This window comes from Aulonocara sp. 'chitande type north' Nkhata Bay, linkage group LG5 (genome assembly GCF_057382095.1).
Source record: "Aulonocara sp. 'chitande type north' Nkhata Bay isolate Kocher_YH1m ecotype deep benthic linkage group LG5, A_spYH_male_GT1.1, whole genome shotgun sequence".
NCBI classification, from domain to species: domain Eukaryota; kingdom Metazoa; phylum Chordata; class Actinopteri; order Cichliformes; family Cichlidae; genus Aulonocara; species Aulonocara sp. 'chitande type north' Nkhata Bay.
In genome coordinates this window covers 2,618,452-2,634,532 of record NC_141348.1, presented here as the reverse complement: position 1 = coordinate 2,634,532, position 16,081 = coordinate 2,618,452, and the positions used below count along the sequence as shown (strand labels likewise).

Sequence of the window (16,081 nt, the reverse complement as noted above, 5' to 3'; positions counted from 1 at the left end):
GTAATGCCAGCCAGAGTAAGAATCTGCTTAAATACCATATTTCTATGATTTTTGCTGCTCTGTGTTGGTACAGGGCATTGGAGATGATAACAGTGGGTGGATTATATTCTTAAACTTAGTTACAGCGCTTTCAGAAAGACATCTACTGTGATAAAGTCTACTCTCCACCGCTGTGTAATCAATTATTGTAAATGTAAATGTTATCAGGAAATGATCAGACAGGAGAGGGTTTTCAGGAAACACTGTTAAATGTTCAGTTTCTATGTGGTGGTGGGTGGGTTCTTTTACATGTTGAGAGAAGCCAATTGAGTCTAATAACAGATTAAATGCCATGTTGAGGCTGTCATTTTTAGCATCTACATGGATGTTAAAATCACCCACAATAATTATTTTATCTGAGCTCAGAACTAAATTAGATAAAAAGTCTGAGAAATCAGAAACTGTGTGTAAGGCCCAGGTGGACGATAGATGATAACAAGTAAGACTGGTTTCTGAGTTTCACAGCTGGGGTGGACGAGGCTTAGTGTTTCTGAGTCTTTGGTTGATTGATAATTAAATATACTGACCACAGGAGTAGAGAAGTGCTCGTCTCATACAGAAAGGCTGAGAGAGAAAAACGAGTGTAGCGAGAGAGAGAGAGAGAGAGTAAAAGGACGTGTCAGAACAGCCGACAGCCACCGGACACTCCACTCCACCAAAGCGACAGTCCACTGTGAACACGGCGCGCGACTAAGGTGGGTCTTTTTCTGTTGTCTTCTCCAAACTCCAGATTATCACAGCTGACTGTCAGAGCCTCCGCTGCCCAGCCTGTGATAGCGGTGTCGTGCAGACACGCTGCCACTGACAAAAGCAACATTAGAAAACAGCAGAAGCTGTTTTGGGGAACAAATTAGTTTTTCAGCTTTCATATAAACCGCCGCAGTAAATGCTCAACATCACACGCGCCTGTTGTCTCGTTAAATATGTGAAAAATAATATTATTGCTGAAGTACCGGAATGTCGTGACTGAGTCAGTACAGCTGAAATTGTTTCGGTCAAGACAACTTACGCAAGTGTTTTACGCAAGAGTGTGTGCGAGATTGTATTATTTTAACACGCAGCAGCAACGGTAGTTCATTCTGAATCACGCCATACATCGTCTGCATGGGTTATGTAATAGGAAAAGTTACAGAATACAAAGTGCGGCATTCAATACAGAGGACAAAGAAAGCGTTGATTTTTCTGCTTGCACTCTTAGAGAATCTATGAATGCTATCGCCTCACCTCAGCCTGGTCAGGTGGGAGGCTGTCCTCGTTTTAAAATCAGACACTCGATCTGTGTGTCAAAACATGTAAGTTGTGTTTTTCATCCAAAACCAAGAGAGTTGTGTTTGTGTTTTTCAAATACAAGATAGTTCAATGCAAGATAAACAGGTCAGGAGTGGTGAAGTATGGCTGTGGTGCTCATGGTCAGAGTCGGGTTTGTATTCAAGTTAATGATGCTAAGATTAATTTACAGAATTTAACCTTTATAGTGACTGTATACTGTTCAGTGTATGAACAGTATTCTGTCTGTACAGGGAATCAACCAAGATTTAATTGTGTATATGCACAGGAAGCAGTAAACCTACACTAATCATACTCTGTTTTCTGTGCAGATGTGGAGGCAAAGTACAAAAGAAACAAAAAGGTTCTCATTTAAAAAACGTTTATGTTGACAAGCAAAGGTTTGGTTAGTTTGCACAAAGATAGCTGATACAAACACTTTGTAGACTTTTACTACTGATTTATCACAGTATACTGCTGTCAGTGTCAGGAGTTGATTATAATGTTAGCAAATATTTCAAAAGCAGAGACGAGCGCAGCGCCTCGGTGTCAGAGATTTGAGGAGCTGGAGCTGGGAGGCGATGTTACCTGACAGTGACACAGAAAAGCTGCGGTGAGGAAACGCTTGTGTCTGGATTCTAAATGAAGCTGTAGCGTGTTGTTGATTGCATTATCTGTAGATGCATATTGATAGTCAGAGGTGTAACACACACAGTTTGCTTGAAGTTGAGATGTTCAAACTTTTCCTTAAGGAAAAATAAATCACTCATCTCACAAGAGGCTCTTTACCAGTAACGTCTTTTTATTATTGTAGGGTTTGTATGCAGCAACAGACTGAAGTGACTGTTGTTGGGATTTGATAAGATACAAAAAAAAAATTAACTGTGTTGAAATATATACCACCAAAGGAAATGGTTACTTAATGCCTGTGTCTGTGTGCGCGCGTTCAGCTATCTTAATGAGGATCTTAGTGAGGGAATTTGTGAGGACCAGTTTGTGTGTCACAAAGATAGCTGGACAGGAACACACGCGTGCATGTGTGTGTGAAGATGAAATGTGCTACATTTGCACCATTGCGGTTTGAACATTTGGTTAGGGTTAATATTTAAATAATTAGAAAACATGTTCACTCAGTTTGAGCTGTAGAGTGCGTGATCTTTTTAAGAGTTTGGTTCCTCTTATATATTAATGCATCATATATCATTGCATGCAAAATCGCCAAAAATACCTGATTTCCTGGAGAAACTTGTGGACTTTGTATAAGATGCAAATGTGATCATATATAACATCCGAGAACACTGCTTATTAAAAAACCCACACAAATCTACTCCAGCTCTACGATTATATCCACAGCTTGGATAAAAACATAGTCAGTCACCATGGTGACTCAATGCTTAGTACTGTTGCCTCTCAGCAAGTGTGAACCCAGGACACTCTTGCAAAAGAGTTTTGGTTTGGGTAATGCTACTTATTGCAAATGGACTGATTCTTGTATAGCGCTTTTCTACTCTCCCAGAGTACTCAAAGCACTCTATACAACACGCCACATTCACCCAGTCCACAAGCACTACCTCTATACTGAGTGCTTTCTAACTACACTCACACACATTCATACTCCAGTGGATGCATCAGAGAGCAACTTGGGGTTAGTATCTTGCCCAAGGATACTTGGCATGCAGACTGCAGGAGCCTGGGATCGAACCTCCAACCTTCCAGCTCTACCTCCTGAGCTACAGCCACCCCACAAATGACACATGCTAATGTTGGGTGATGAGGTCCCAACAGGAGCTGTCACAGAAATGGCAGCTGGGCTAAAGGATAAATACAAATAGCTGAAACATGCATGAAGCTTCTGTTTGTCTGCAGGCAGATTTAAAGCAAAGAATCAGAGACTCAGCTCTGCAGCTCCGACTTTCCAATTATGACAAGAAAGCCTAAAACTTGAAGAGTCGAAAAAAGGGCTAAAAAACAAAAGCCTTGTGACTTTGAACTTAGACCTTCCTATTGCTACACCCTTCATTTTCCCTCTGAAGCACGGTGCTGTGACATCTTCCACTAACCATGGTGACGTCACTGAGCCAAGACAGCTGCAAGTTTGTTTTTCCTGTGTATTCAGGTGCACGCATGTTGCTAGCTGAACACTTATGTATGACTCATGTCTTCTTAGATGGAAGTCTACACTGTTACAGTAGCAACTGGTACTTCAGAGTATTCAGGCACCAACAACTACATTTATCTGACGCTTGTGGGGGAGAACGGGGAGAGCGAGCGCACTCAACTCGACAACCCTGGACTGGATTTCTGTCGAGGAGCAGTAAGTGTAGTTTGGGTTAGATCAGCTCAGGACATTTTAAGTAGTTTTTAGGACAACTTGACAGAATAACATGAACTAGCTTTTCAGCGTCAGTCTGAGATAGAAAGTACCTCATTTTTTTGTATTTCTCTTCCTCTATTCTTCCATCAGGTTGACCAGTACAAGGTGACGAGTCCTTCACCTTTAGGCTCGGTGCTACTGGTCCGACTAGAGAAACAAAGATACTGGGTGGAAGACAACTGGTTTTGTCAATATGTCACTGTAGAGCCTCCAGATGGAGGTAAAGTGCTGACTTTCCCTTGTTACCGATGGTTTGTAGGCGATGTCAAGATGGAGATACGAGAAGGAACAGGTAGGAAAGAGTCTCATTCCTTCATTGCCTTCAATGCCTACATGTGTAAAAGGCCTGAGGTCATTTTGAGCAAAGATGCAAATTTCCCTTTAAAGCCATGCAGGTTCTATTTTAGTACAAGACTGATTCCTGTGTGGCATTTTATAAACCATGCATCAATCGCCCATTGACACACATGCATACTCCGATGGATGCATCTGAGAGTAACTTGGTTCAGTATGTTGTCCAAGGATAGTTTGGGCTGGAGCAGACAGGAGGAGCTGCAGAACAAACCAGCAGCAGATTAGTAGATGATACCGAACCCTAAGTTGCACCTGATAAATCCATCAGTGTGTGAATGTTAGGTTAAAAGTCCCAGTCAGTTTACCACATTAAGCAGTTGGTGGTGAGATTAAAAGGCTATCTAAGGCTACTCGTCCACCCATGCATGAGCACACTGGGGATGTGTAGCTGTTGCTGTACTACCTTCGAGTCCAGGGGTGTCCAACTCCAGGCCTCGAGGGCCGGTGTCCTGCAGGTTTTAGATCTCACCCTGGGTCAACACACCTGAATCAAATGATTACTTCATTATCAGGCCTCTGGAGAACTTCAAGACATGTTGAGGAGGTCATTTAGCCTTTAAATCAGCTGTGTTGGATCAAGGACACATCTACAACCTGCAGGACACCGGCCCTCGAGGCCTGGAGTCCGACACCTGTGCTCTAAACCCAAGCTAGAATCTGCCCCTATGCTCAGCAAAAACTACAGAGCAGCAGCTGCTGTAATAATGATGACCAGTGATTCAGGTTTTTAGCTGGAGCACATCATCTTTGTTGACAAGTTGCCATCACCGCCTAAGAAATGTGCAGCTGAGACATAAATATAGACACAGTATCAGATAATATAATCAAGATAAGACCACAAGGTGTAAATGAGGCCTGTGTCTTTCATGCAAAAACGGTGAAACACTGGGCTGCTGTGCCTGCTTTCCATTTGCATCATATTTGTTTACAGGTTCCGCTTAGACTTTTGTTATGTAAGTGTCAGACCATACAAGAAGATATATTTCCGGTGTTACATATAAGCAGAACTCCTTCAGTTATCTCATGTGTGACCCTTTTTCTTAGTGCTTGATTTCATCGGTATCGCTGCCCTACTCTATAATGTGATGGTATAACTTCCAAGTGTCTGCTGTTGTACTTCCCTGTCTCTCCTGTAGCAAAGACGCTGACAGGTGACTCTGCACTGCAGCTGCTGGAACACAGGAGAACAGAGCTGCAGGAGCGACAGAAGACTTACAGGTAGGGACTCACATTTATGGTGTATGAAACCCTTTAAACTGTACAAACTACAAGCCACATTTGACCAAATACATTCTGTAACAACACAGATTTGAAGCATTGAATATTTTTGTGTTAGATGGGTAACGTGGGCTCCAGGGATTCCCAGATGTGTTGATGCTGAAACAGAAGCAGACTTACCCCAAGACGCCCGCTTTGACAACGAGAAGCGGAGTGACTTTGAACATTCATTACATTACGCGTAGGTGGTACACACACACTCTATGATTCAACACATTTGTAACAAATTTGATTTTAAAACAACAAACGCCTCATTTCCTCTCCTCAGTTTGCTGGAGTTATCTCTGAAGAAACTGACCATCTGGTTTGGGAAATCCTGGGATGACCTTGAAGATTTCAAACGTATCTTCTGGAAGTTGAAAAGTCCCATAGCGGGTGAGTAAAAAAGCATAGCATAAAACAGCTTTAATAGTAGTTTCATGCAAATTCAAAATGCTACCTAAAAAATGATCTTTTAAAAGTGGTAATCACCACGGTGGCATCAGTAGGCAGCTGGATCAGATCTCCTGAGGGATCACGCTGATGTTCCTTGGCAGCAGATCCAAAAGAGTCTCTCTTGTGTTTAAACAAAAAACAGGAAAGAGAAAAAAATCCAAGTGGACCAATCACACCTTCACAGATAAACCAGCTGACCAATTTGCTTTAACGAGGTGGTTTGTCTGATTGGTTAACAGTTAAGCCACATCTTCTGACCTTTTAATCTGTAGTGGTTCAGTCCAGAATCTATTTGGACCAATTAGCCATTACCGCCTTGTTAAATGTGAAATGGTCAGCTGGTTTATCTGTGAAGGTGTGACTGGTTTCCTGTTGCCCACTTTTATTTAAACACAAACTGTTTGACGTTCCCTTACCTGATGAAGGCCACAAGCCGTCACTTGATAAAGTTGTTCCCTGATACTTAGTGTTGCTGGAGTCTCCACGTCATCAGATCTTTGTCTTCTCCATGCACCTTGGGAGTGGGTGAAGTTGTGCCAGAGAAGTTTGTTGCTATCAACTTTCCCATCGTTACCAGTTCTGCCACTTTCACCTCCCTCTTTAGATTATTGCAGACAGTGAGGGCAGCCTATTTAAAAGCCTTTTCTCCTTGTTCTATTCTGACTTTCTAATTGTTGTAAAATTTGAAGATGGTCCATAAAAGCATGTGGGTAATATTCACTTCAGATCAAGCACATTATCTCTCTCTCCCTGCCACTGTAATCAGTGGCAGGGCTGAACTTGATCTCTGCGGCGGTACTTTCTGTTCCAAAGGCCTTTGAACAGCGACAGACACCTGATGCTCTGTGTGTCTGTGTGTATACAACAGAGTATTGTATGAAGCACTGGAAGGAGGACTGGTTCTTTGGCTACCAGTGTCTAAATGGTTCCAACCCCAGGATGATCCAGAGGTGCAAAAAGCTGCCGGAGAACCTCCCTGTTACCGCAGATATGGTGCAGCGCTCTATGGCTGGCAGGACCAACTTGAACAAAGAACTGAAGGTTGAGAAAAAGCACTACTTTGGTTTTTACAATAAAATAAAAGGAACAGCACAAATGTAGACGCTGTTATTGTCTCACTGCTGGTGTTTATTTCATGGTCTCTGTTGCATGCTTGCCATCATATCTTAAATTTCCTTTACACTCTTGTCCAGGCAGGAAACATATACTTGTTAGACTATGCCATCATGGATGGGATTCCCAGTAACACAATCAAGGGACACCCTCAGTACATCGCTGCTCCTATCTGTCTCCTGTATCAACACCCAGATGAAGGACTTATACCTATTGCTATACAGGTATGTTGTTTACATGCTTACACAGAAGCACAGGGACAAATTTCATTAACTGGTACTTTATCAGCAGCACAGTGGGGTGATTAGCACTGCTGACCCACCACAAAAAGGTCCTGAGCTTGACTTTGTACTTGACTTCCTGTTATAACTCTCAAGCACCTTACAGCAGATAATGAGTAAGCTCACTAAATTAGCCTATCCCAGCTGTCTTAGGGCGAGAGGCGGGGTACACCCTGACAGGTCTGTGTGATATCAGGCTGTTGTGGTGCTTTGAACATGTATTTTTGGGGGTAAAAAAATAATGTTGGGTCTATTTGTTCTCCCCATGCTTGTGGCCTTGTGATAAAAATAATAAAACACACTATATATAATAATATACAGCACAGTCTTATTATAAGCTGGGAGCATGCTTGTGCTGTAAGGTGTCTGGTTGTGTAGTAACCAGTGGATATGTACTTTTATATATAATATACTACAACATATATATTTATAACGGCATGTCTAGTCTATTTCTTATGTGCCTTTGAGACCTGGGGGTAGAACTGGTTATGACCTGTTTATATTTGGGAGCAGGTAGAAAGTCCTCTCTTCCTCGCCGGCTCCATGTCTGTCATTACGTCACACACCGGTTTGCTCTGTCGCACAAAATCACCGCCAATGATTCAGTTCTTTCTAAACGACAGAATCAGGTATTGAAGCAGCGACGGTGAAGCTTCGGTCATGTGACTCTGTTCAGACAAACCAAGCCTTGATACGGTGCTCTGAAGCCATGTGTTGGCTATACAAGCTAAGCGACAGCCCGTTCTACCTCTTGGGCCACAGCTCAATAGTCTCTTTCACCTTCTCAGCTTGAACAGACTCCAGGCCGGGACACGCCCATATTCCTGCCCAGCGATCCCCCTCTGGCCTGGCTGCTGGCTAAGATGTGGGTGCGTCACTCTGAGTTCCAGGTATTCCAGCTCCTGTCTCACCTACTTAGGACTCACCTGGTGGTAGAAGTGTTTTGTGTGGCCACTTTGAGACAGCTGCCTGCTGTACACCCCATTTACAAGGTAAATATTAATATAAGTCGTATTATTCAGCACTTTCACTGTTGGTCATAGTTGTTATCTGATATGAATTGGTTTAAAAGCAAAGAGATGAAGCCTTCATTTGTAATTTCCTTTCTGCAACATAAATCCAGTAGAATCTAAATTTCCAACAATAATCAAAATGTTCTCTTTTTTGCTGATGCAGCTTCTGGCCCCTCATCTACGCTACACTCTAGAGATCAACTGTAGGGGGCGCACTCAGCTCATCTCTGCAAATGGCATCTTCAAACGAGTATGCCACAGCACGCTTGGCTTTAGTATTACTGAGCTCTTCAATATTCAGATCTAATATTCCTGAAATGTTGTGTAGGTTGTGTCTACAGGTGGTGATGGCCTGTTAATTTTGGCCCAGAGGGAGTACAAGGTGTTGACCTACCGCTCCATTCAGCCGCTGTATGATTTCTGTGACAGAGGAGTGTCTCAGCTCCCCAACTATTTCTACAAAGACCACAGTCTGATGCTGTGGGAGGCCATACACAGGTACAATAGCAAGCTTGTGGTGTGCTAGCTTGCTGCAACCACTGGGTGTGATTTATTCGGCGGTGCAGTGGGTAGAACTGGTGGCTTAAAGAGTACGCATGTTGTCCTTGTTCCTGCGTAGTTCTACAAGGTACCGATGATCTGTGGAACCAGCACCTGAGTGCAGGAAGTGTGGATCAACTCTGTGTTTAAAAAGTCCACTCTCTGATCCTATGAGGATTACCCAGGAGGCGGTGCAGAGCTCGGATAGAGCTGATGGCCAGTTCTAACTGCCTCTATTCTCCAGATGTCTGCACTGCTTACTCTGATTCAAAACTGGCCCAGCCTTGCAGGCCTGCGGTGGCAGCTCTAGATCAGTGCTCTTGGATTACGACTGGGTTTAATTCAGTGGTTTGGAAAACTAAGCCCCCAGTCTGTTACTTTAAAAGGCTGGCGTAACCTGTACGAGCTGTTTCTAATCTATTAGTACTCAGCTTTTTACCTTTACTGCTTCACTGGAAAACAGTGGAATTCCTTGGAAGTCCGAATTCTCTTAAATTTATAATCTAACACGGCAAAAATGAGCAGAGAAAAAACCAAATTGTAAGTCCATAGTTCAGGCAGCAGTTGATCCCTCTGGCACCTTTGCTGGAATATCCAACTGGGAATTCTTAGATCCAATCTTCTGAACTGCTTATCTCACAGAAGACAAAGGGAAGAGCCTATCATCTCTTCTGCATAAAACTTACATGACACCAGGTCCTCATCTCTCCCCAACATCACAACAACAGTTTTAACAATGGCTTTATATTGTAAGTATAAGAAAACAGAGAAAACCAAACAATCATATGACCTATGAGGACACAGTTTGGTGACAGTGGGGAAAACTCCCTTTCAACAGGAAGAAACCTCCAGCAGAAGCAAATCAATAATTAAATACAAAGAGGTGTATAAACACGTAACATATACACCTGAGATGAGCTCTGACGTTACAGTGACATCCAATCATAACTGATGACATTTAATCACCTGATGCCTAGCCATGCCTTCTCATCCTGTAAACTTCAACACGATTTAAAACATAGTTTAAACCCTAAAATCACTTCATCACAATGTTGTACTTTCTATGTTGTACTTTAACATGATTTATGAATAATTTCATCACAATGAGTAAACTTTCCTTCATGTTTCATTGATCTAATGCTGTGTGTGTGTGTGTGTGTGTGTGTGTGTGTGTGTGTGTGTGTGTGTGTGTGTGTGTGTGTGTGTGTGTGTCCCAGTGATCAGGGGAAATCAAAGATAATACCAGCAAAAACTACTAAAGCCTGATATTTTTACATGTTTTGAGTATCAGTCTGAATGTCCATACTATTTATTTTAAACAGTGTATTCTTATAAATAACTAGAAAGTTTTTACCTTTGCTCCAGTTTTGTCTCCAGTATGGTAAACCTGTACTACCAGTCAGACCATGATGTGCAAGAAGACCTGGAGCTTCAGGCCTGGATCAGAGACATCACGGAGGAAGGCTTCACAGAGCTCCCCAACTTTGGTCAGTTATTAATGTAATCACCTGGACATGTATAGTAAGTTATTCATTTATTGATTGCTTAAAATGTCATTAGGTGTGAAGGTAAGTTTTTCTCGAGATACTACGCTCTCACGGCTGGTCTAAAAGATTTATTACATTTTTCATAAAGTGTTAAAATGTTTAAAGACAAAAGTAGATTTAAACAATAAAAAGTTCATCTTAAGTTCTCCAAGGAGCATATGGGAGCAGGATGCAACCCATAACAGCAAAGCTCGGTGGTTAGAGGATCTGAGGGCAGACCACAGCAACCTCTCTGAACAGGATCCAGTAACCACCAGTGGAAGACATCCAAGAAAGTCTCCAGTATGAAGAGCTGGACTGCACCCGCCTACTGGCTGAAGAAGCTGACTGCACTCCATGAGGGCCTGGCAGCACAAATGAACCAGCTGTTGATGAGAGACATCTGGAGTGTCTAACCGAAGGCCTGACAGCCCAGATATACAGTGGGGCAAAAAAGTATTTAGTCAGCCACCGATTGTGCAAGTTCCCCCACCTAAAATGATGACAGAGGTCAGTAATTTGCACCAGAGGTACACTTCAACTGTGAGAGACAGAATGTGAAAAGGAAATCCATGAATCCACATGGTAGGATTTGTAAAGAATTTATTCGTAAATCAGGGTGGAAAATAAGTATTTGGTCAATAACAAAAATACAACTCAATACTTTGTAACATAACCTTTGTTGGCAATAACAGAGGTCAAACGTTTACTATAGGTCTTTACCAGGTTTGCACACACAGTAGCTGGTATTTTGGCCCATTCCTCCATGCAGATCTTCTCGAGAGCAGTGATGTTTTGGGGCTGTCGCCGAGCAACACGGACTTTCAACTCCCGCCACAGATTTTCTATGGGGTTGAGGTCTGGAGACTGGCTAGGCCACTCCAGGACTTTCAAATGCTTCTTACGGAGCCACTCCTTTGTTGCCCGGGCGGTGTGTTTTGGATCATTGTCATGTTGGAAGACCCAGCCTCGTTTCATCTTCAAAGTTCTCACTGATGGAAGGAGGTTTTGGCTCAAAATCTCACGATACATGGCCCCATTCATTCTGTCCTTAACACGGATCAGTCGTCCTGTCCCCTTGGCAGAAAAACAGCCCCATAGCATGATGTTTCCACCCCCATGCTTCACAGTAGGTATGGTGTTCTTGGGATGCAACTCAGTATTCTTCGTCCTCCAAACACAACGAGTTGAGTTTATACCAAAAAGTTCTACTTTGGTTTCATCTGACCACATGACATTCTCCCAATCCTCTGCTGTATCATCCATGTGCTCTCTGGCAAACTTCAGACGGGCCTGGACATGCACTGGCTTCAGCAGCGGAACACGTCTGGCACTGCGGGATTTGATTCCCTGCCGTTGTAGTGTGTTACTGATGGTGACCTTTGTTACTTTGGTCCCAGCTCTCTGCAGGTCATTCACCAGCTCCCCCCGTGTGGTTCTGGGATCTTTGCTCACCGTTCTCATGATCATTTTGACCCCACGGGATGAGATCTTGCGTGGAGCCCCAGATCGAGGGAGATTATCAGTGGTCTTGTATGTCTTCCATTTTCTGATGATTGCTCCCACAGTTGATTTTTTTCACACCAAGCTGCTTGCCTATTGTAGATTCACTCTTCCCAGTCTGGTGCAGGTCTACAATACTTTTCCTGGTGTCCTTCGAAAGCTCTTTGGTCTTGGCCATGGCGGAGTTTGGAGTCTGACTGTTTGAGGCTGTGGACAGGTGTCTTTTATACAGATGATGAGTTCAAACAGGTGCCATTCATACAGGTAACGAGTGGGAGACAGAAAAGCTTCTTACAGAAGACGTTACAGGTCTGTGAGAGCCAGAGATTTTCCATGTTTGAGGTGACCAAATACTTATTTTCCACCCTAATTTACGAATAAATTCTTTACAAATCCTACCATGTGAATTCATGGATTTTTTTTTCACATTCTGTCTCTCACAGTTGAAGTGTACCTCTGGTGCAAATTACTGACCTCTGTCATCATTTTAAGTGGGGGAACTTGCACAATCGGTGGCTGACTAAATACTTTTTTGCCCCACTGTATCTACATAGATCTATCTAATCTCGATATCTAATATACATCTATATCATATAGAAATATATTATATATAGATATTATCTTTATTTATATAATATATATAGAGAGATAAAGATAGTATCCATATATGTTATATATAGATAATATGACGATGTGACACAAGACCTGAGAGATGCATCTGGCCCTTCAGTTGATCCATCTACTGCTCTAAACTGGTCTCAGTGGAAGGGACGCCATGCAATACATGTTTGCACATGACAGTAAACCATTGGACCTGTTAGGTGCACAGCTCTGCTAAACCAGACAGACTATCATGAGAAAATGTTGTTACTACTCAGCGACGAAAATACTTATGAGCTCCTGAAACGAGACCCAGGAAGAGGCTACAGGAAGAAGCTGATAGACTGTCTGAAGCAGTTAGAACAGGACAAAGCTATTGAGCGGACCTCATACCACAGGATGTACCCAGGGGAGTCTACAGCAAGGCTGTATGGTTTACTGACGATACATAAACAGGGTGCACCTTTATGACCGATTGTCTGCACGATCAACTCAGTCAGCTCGAGTTTCTGGCTTCGATCCTCAACCCGCTGGTGGGCAGCTCTGAACACCACATCCAGAACACCCTGGATTGTGTTGAGAAGGTGAGAGATTGCAGCCATTCCCCAACTCTCTGTGAATGGTATTCATGGCATTGATCAGTGATCTTTGATCAATGGTCATGAGAATCTGCATAATTAAGATTAAGGAACTGACCTCCCAGCCCATTGTTCCTTCAGTGGGCTGGTTTCAGTCATTATGCAAATGTGCTGTTTATAAGGTTGAAACCTGCAGTCAGCTGAGACTGAAGGAGTCACCTGGTGATGACGAAACGTTTCTCCCACTGAAGACGTCCAGATGAACAGAATCAACTTTTGGACATTGGACCTGTTCCCCATTCTCCTACCAAAATATAAGTAAATGAGGGGCGTTCAAGACTTCGCACAGCACCATTTGTGTTAACTGTTGTTGACGAGTGTTGATGGCTAACAATCAGTCTGGATCTGGTCTCAAACTCTCTTTCACTTGATCATTTATCTGTAACTATATGCAGTTAAGTTCAAAACATGAATGTACTGCAATGTAGAATTCACAAGTTGGTTTGTTAATTGAATTTAAAAACAAATGACCAGGTGAAATTTAACTCACATATATTTGCACAAGATTATAAAAACAAAGCGATTGCCAGAACGAGGCAGCAATTGTGTCACATCCTTCCTTTCATAGTTTCAGACTACAGACACATCTCCTCCAGTTAGCAGAAGTTCTCGGCAGGATATCCTGTAAGTGTGTATCCTGTGTATCCACTTAATGGTTCATGTGTTCCAGGTTTGCCCAGTAAACTCAGCAGCAGAGAGGAACTCTGCACACTGCTGGCAGTGGCTATCTTCACAAGCACAGCCCAGCATGCTGCAACTAACAACGGACAGGTGCTGAACACACACACAAGACAGTCGACACTGTTACACAAGATGCACTGAGGTGCAGAAACTGACACTGTTGGTTTGTTGGGGCGACTTATTTAAGAAAAGATGATACCACAGGGGTACAGCAAACGTTTCTCTACTCTGATTCCTTTTAGTTTGACTGGTGTGCCTGGGTTCCCAACACCCCCTGCACCATGAGACAACCGCCACCAACAGACAAAGATGCTGTTACCATGGATATGATTATGGCCACGCTTCCCGATGTCAGCCAGTCCTGTGTACAGATGGCCATCACATGGCATCTGGGACGAGCACAGCCAGATGCAGTGAGTCCAAGTTGCTCACCATACTGTGTCCCATACAGTTTATAAGTGATATATACACGTAATATACAGCGATAACAGCGATAGATCGGTTAAAAATATGAATATTCAAAAGTTTTACACAGAAATAAAAATGTCAGCAATATTTGTTAAATAACTAATATAAATAGATGCAATAACACTAATGTCACTGTATCTACTGATACGTGTATATCATGGTTACTCAAGCCACCTGTTCTTTGCTAATGGTTTATGTTTATAAACATAATGCAAATATTTGACACTCATATACGTTTTCGTTAACTGCAGGAATTTCAAAGACAACATGTCACCTCAGTTCGTCTTAAATAAAGAAAATGGCATTTCTATTGCATGGGTTGATTTTTTTTACCTTGCAGCACCACAGAATATTTATTTTTACTTATTCTTTGGGGATTTTCTTGCCTTTCATTAAGATGGAGGAGACAGCGAGACATGCAGGGAAGCATTAAGTCTTGCAACACGTATAAATGATATTTTGTAATGAAAAATGGAATTGATCCTTTTTCCTCAGCTACTTGCAGTTCACATTGTTTCTGTCTTTTCTGCTCAGATTCCTTTGGGCCGATACACAGAGGACCACTTCACCGAGGCCAAAGCCCTGGAGGTGATCGACAGGTTCAGGATGGAGTTGAAGGAGATCGAGAAACACATTCTGACTGAGAATGAAGGACTGGAGCTGCAGTACCTTTTTCTCCTGCCCAGTCGCATAGAAAACAGCATCACCATATAGAAATACTCCCAGACTGCTGAGTGAATCTTTGCAGTGCAGGGACTCCAGCGACACTCAAAGAAGGGAACAACTTTATTGACTGACCGGCGTGTTTCGGCGTGTGGCCTTCATCAGGGTCATAGTAACACATAGAAGTGTGCTTAAATAAAAGGCAGGAAATTAACCAATCACATCTTCATAGATAAACCAGCTGACATATAACAGGTTGGTATTGGTTAACTGGTTAGGTCACGCACAAGTAAATACTGGACTAGATCATTATCTTAAATCTTAAACTTTGGAAATTTGTCCTTGTGTTATATGAGGTTGTTTTCTGTTCTTTAAATATGAACCAAAAATGAATCAAAACAATAGACGATGCAGGAGATGATCAGGAGGGAAAAACGTTTCTTTACACAGACTATAAAAATATTTTGTAAATGGAGCGGTTCTATTGTAGCACTTTTCTACTCTCCCACAGCAGCCAGTGCTTTATACAGCACACACGTTCAAATGAGCACTTTTTTATGCTTAAGTGTTTTCTATCTAATATTAACTCACTCGTACTCTGATGGATGCATCTTGGGTTCGTATCTTGCCCAAGCATATTTCAAACCACCAACCCTCCGATCAGCCGATGCCTCGCTCCACCTCCAGCCGCAGGATTTCCTGGAAGCTCTTTATTTGCATCTCAACCACTAACAGTTGGGACTGATGTGTCATGTGCAGAGTGGGCGAGCAAGTGAAATGAAGTGTCTGACATGTCAGTTCCCAGCTGCTTGAGATCTGGTGACTGGTCAGATTAGAGATAAACCTGCATGAGTCATGTTTGGAGAGATGAGTCATTGTTTGTGTTCACATTAATTATATGAGTTTATTACTGTGGCACAGATATTTCCTTCTGTAAGATAAGATAAGATAAGATAGAACTTTATTAATCCCTCGGGTGGGTTCCTCTGGGAAATTCTGTAGTAGGGTAAGTTAAGTTTACCTCCATTTAATCAATCCTGGGTAATCAGTAAGTAGTACTTTTGACAGAATAACTTCAATGTTTTAACTTTTTTACTTAAAACATATAAATGTATTATGAAGCTTAAAGCAAGACATCCTGATATATCCATGTGCTTACAATGTTGAGAAATAAACAAATGAAGCTACAGCCTTTGTGTGTACTTTGTGGCTTCAGTACAACTGTAAGATTACTGCATGACTCATCAGGTAACAGTAAAGAGTGGGTCACTGTGACGCTCACCACAGGAAGAACACAGTGGATACAGTA

At 42.4% G+C, this 16,081-nt stretch overlaps 1 protein-coding gene across 2 annotated transcripts; it reads left to right on the top strand.

Moving 5' to 3' along the window:
• The first annotated feature begins 666 nt into the window (after window positions 1-666).
• On the top strand, window positions 667-15,961 carry alox12 (arachidonate 12-lipoxygenase). 2 transcript variants are annotated; one of them, XM_086290955.1, is made up of 15 exons: window positions 667-734; window positions 3,473-3,619; window positions 3,770-3,971; window positions 5,170-5,251; window positions 5,370-5,492; window positions 5,580-5,686; window positions 6,615-6,787; window positions 6,940-7,083; window positions 7,929-8,132; window positions 8,317-8,403; window positions 8,482-8,651; window positions 10,059-10,180; window positions 13,631-13,731; window positions 13,884-14,054; window positions 14,644-15,961. In XM_086290955.1, exons 2-15 carry the CDS (start codon window positions 3,473-3,475, stop codon window positions 14,821-14,823), a joined length of 2,013 nt encoding a protein of 670 aa, XP_086147081.1. In that variant the 5' UTR covers window positions 667-734; the 3' UTR covers window positions 14,824-15,961. The 2 variants fall into 2 exon arrangements, with proteins under 2 accessions (XP_086147081.1, XP_086147080.1); XM_086290954.1 differs by lacking the exon at window positions 667-734 and adding an exon at window positions 1,193-1,331.
• The last annotated feature ends 120 nt before the right edge of the window (window positions 15,962-16,081 follow it).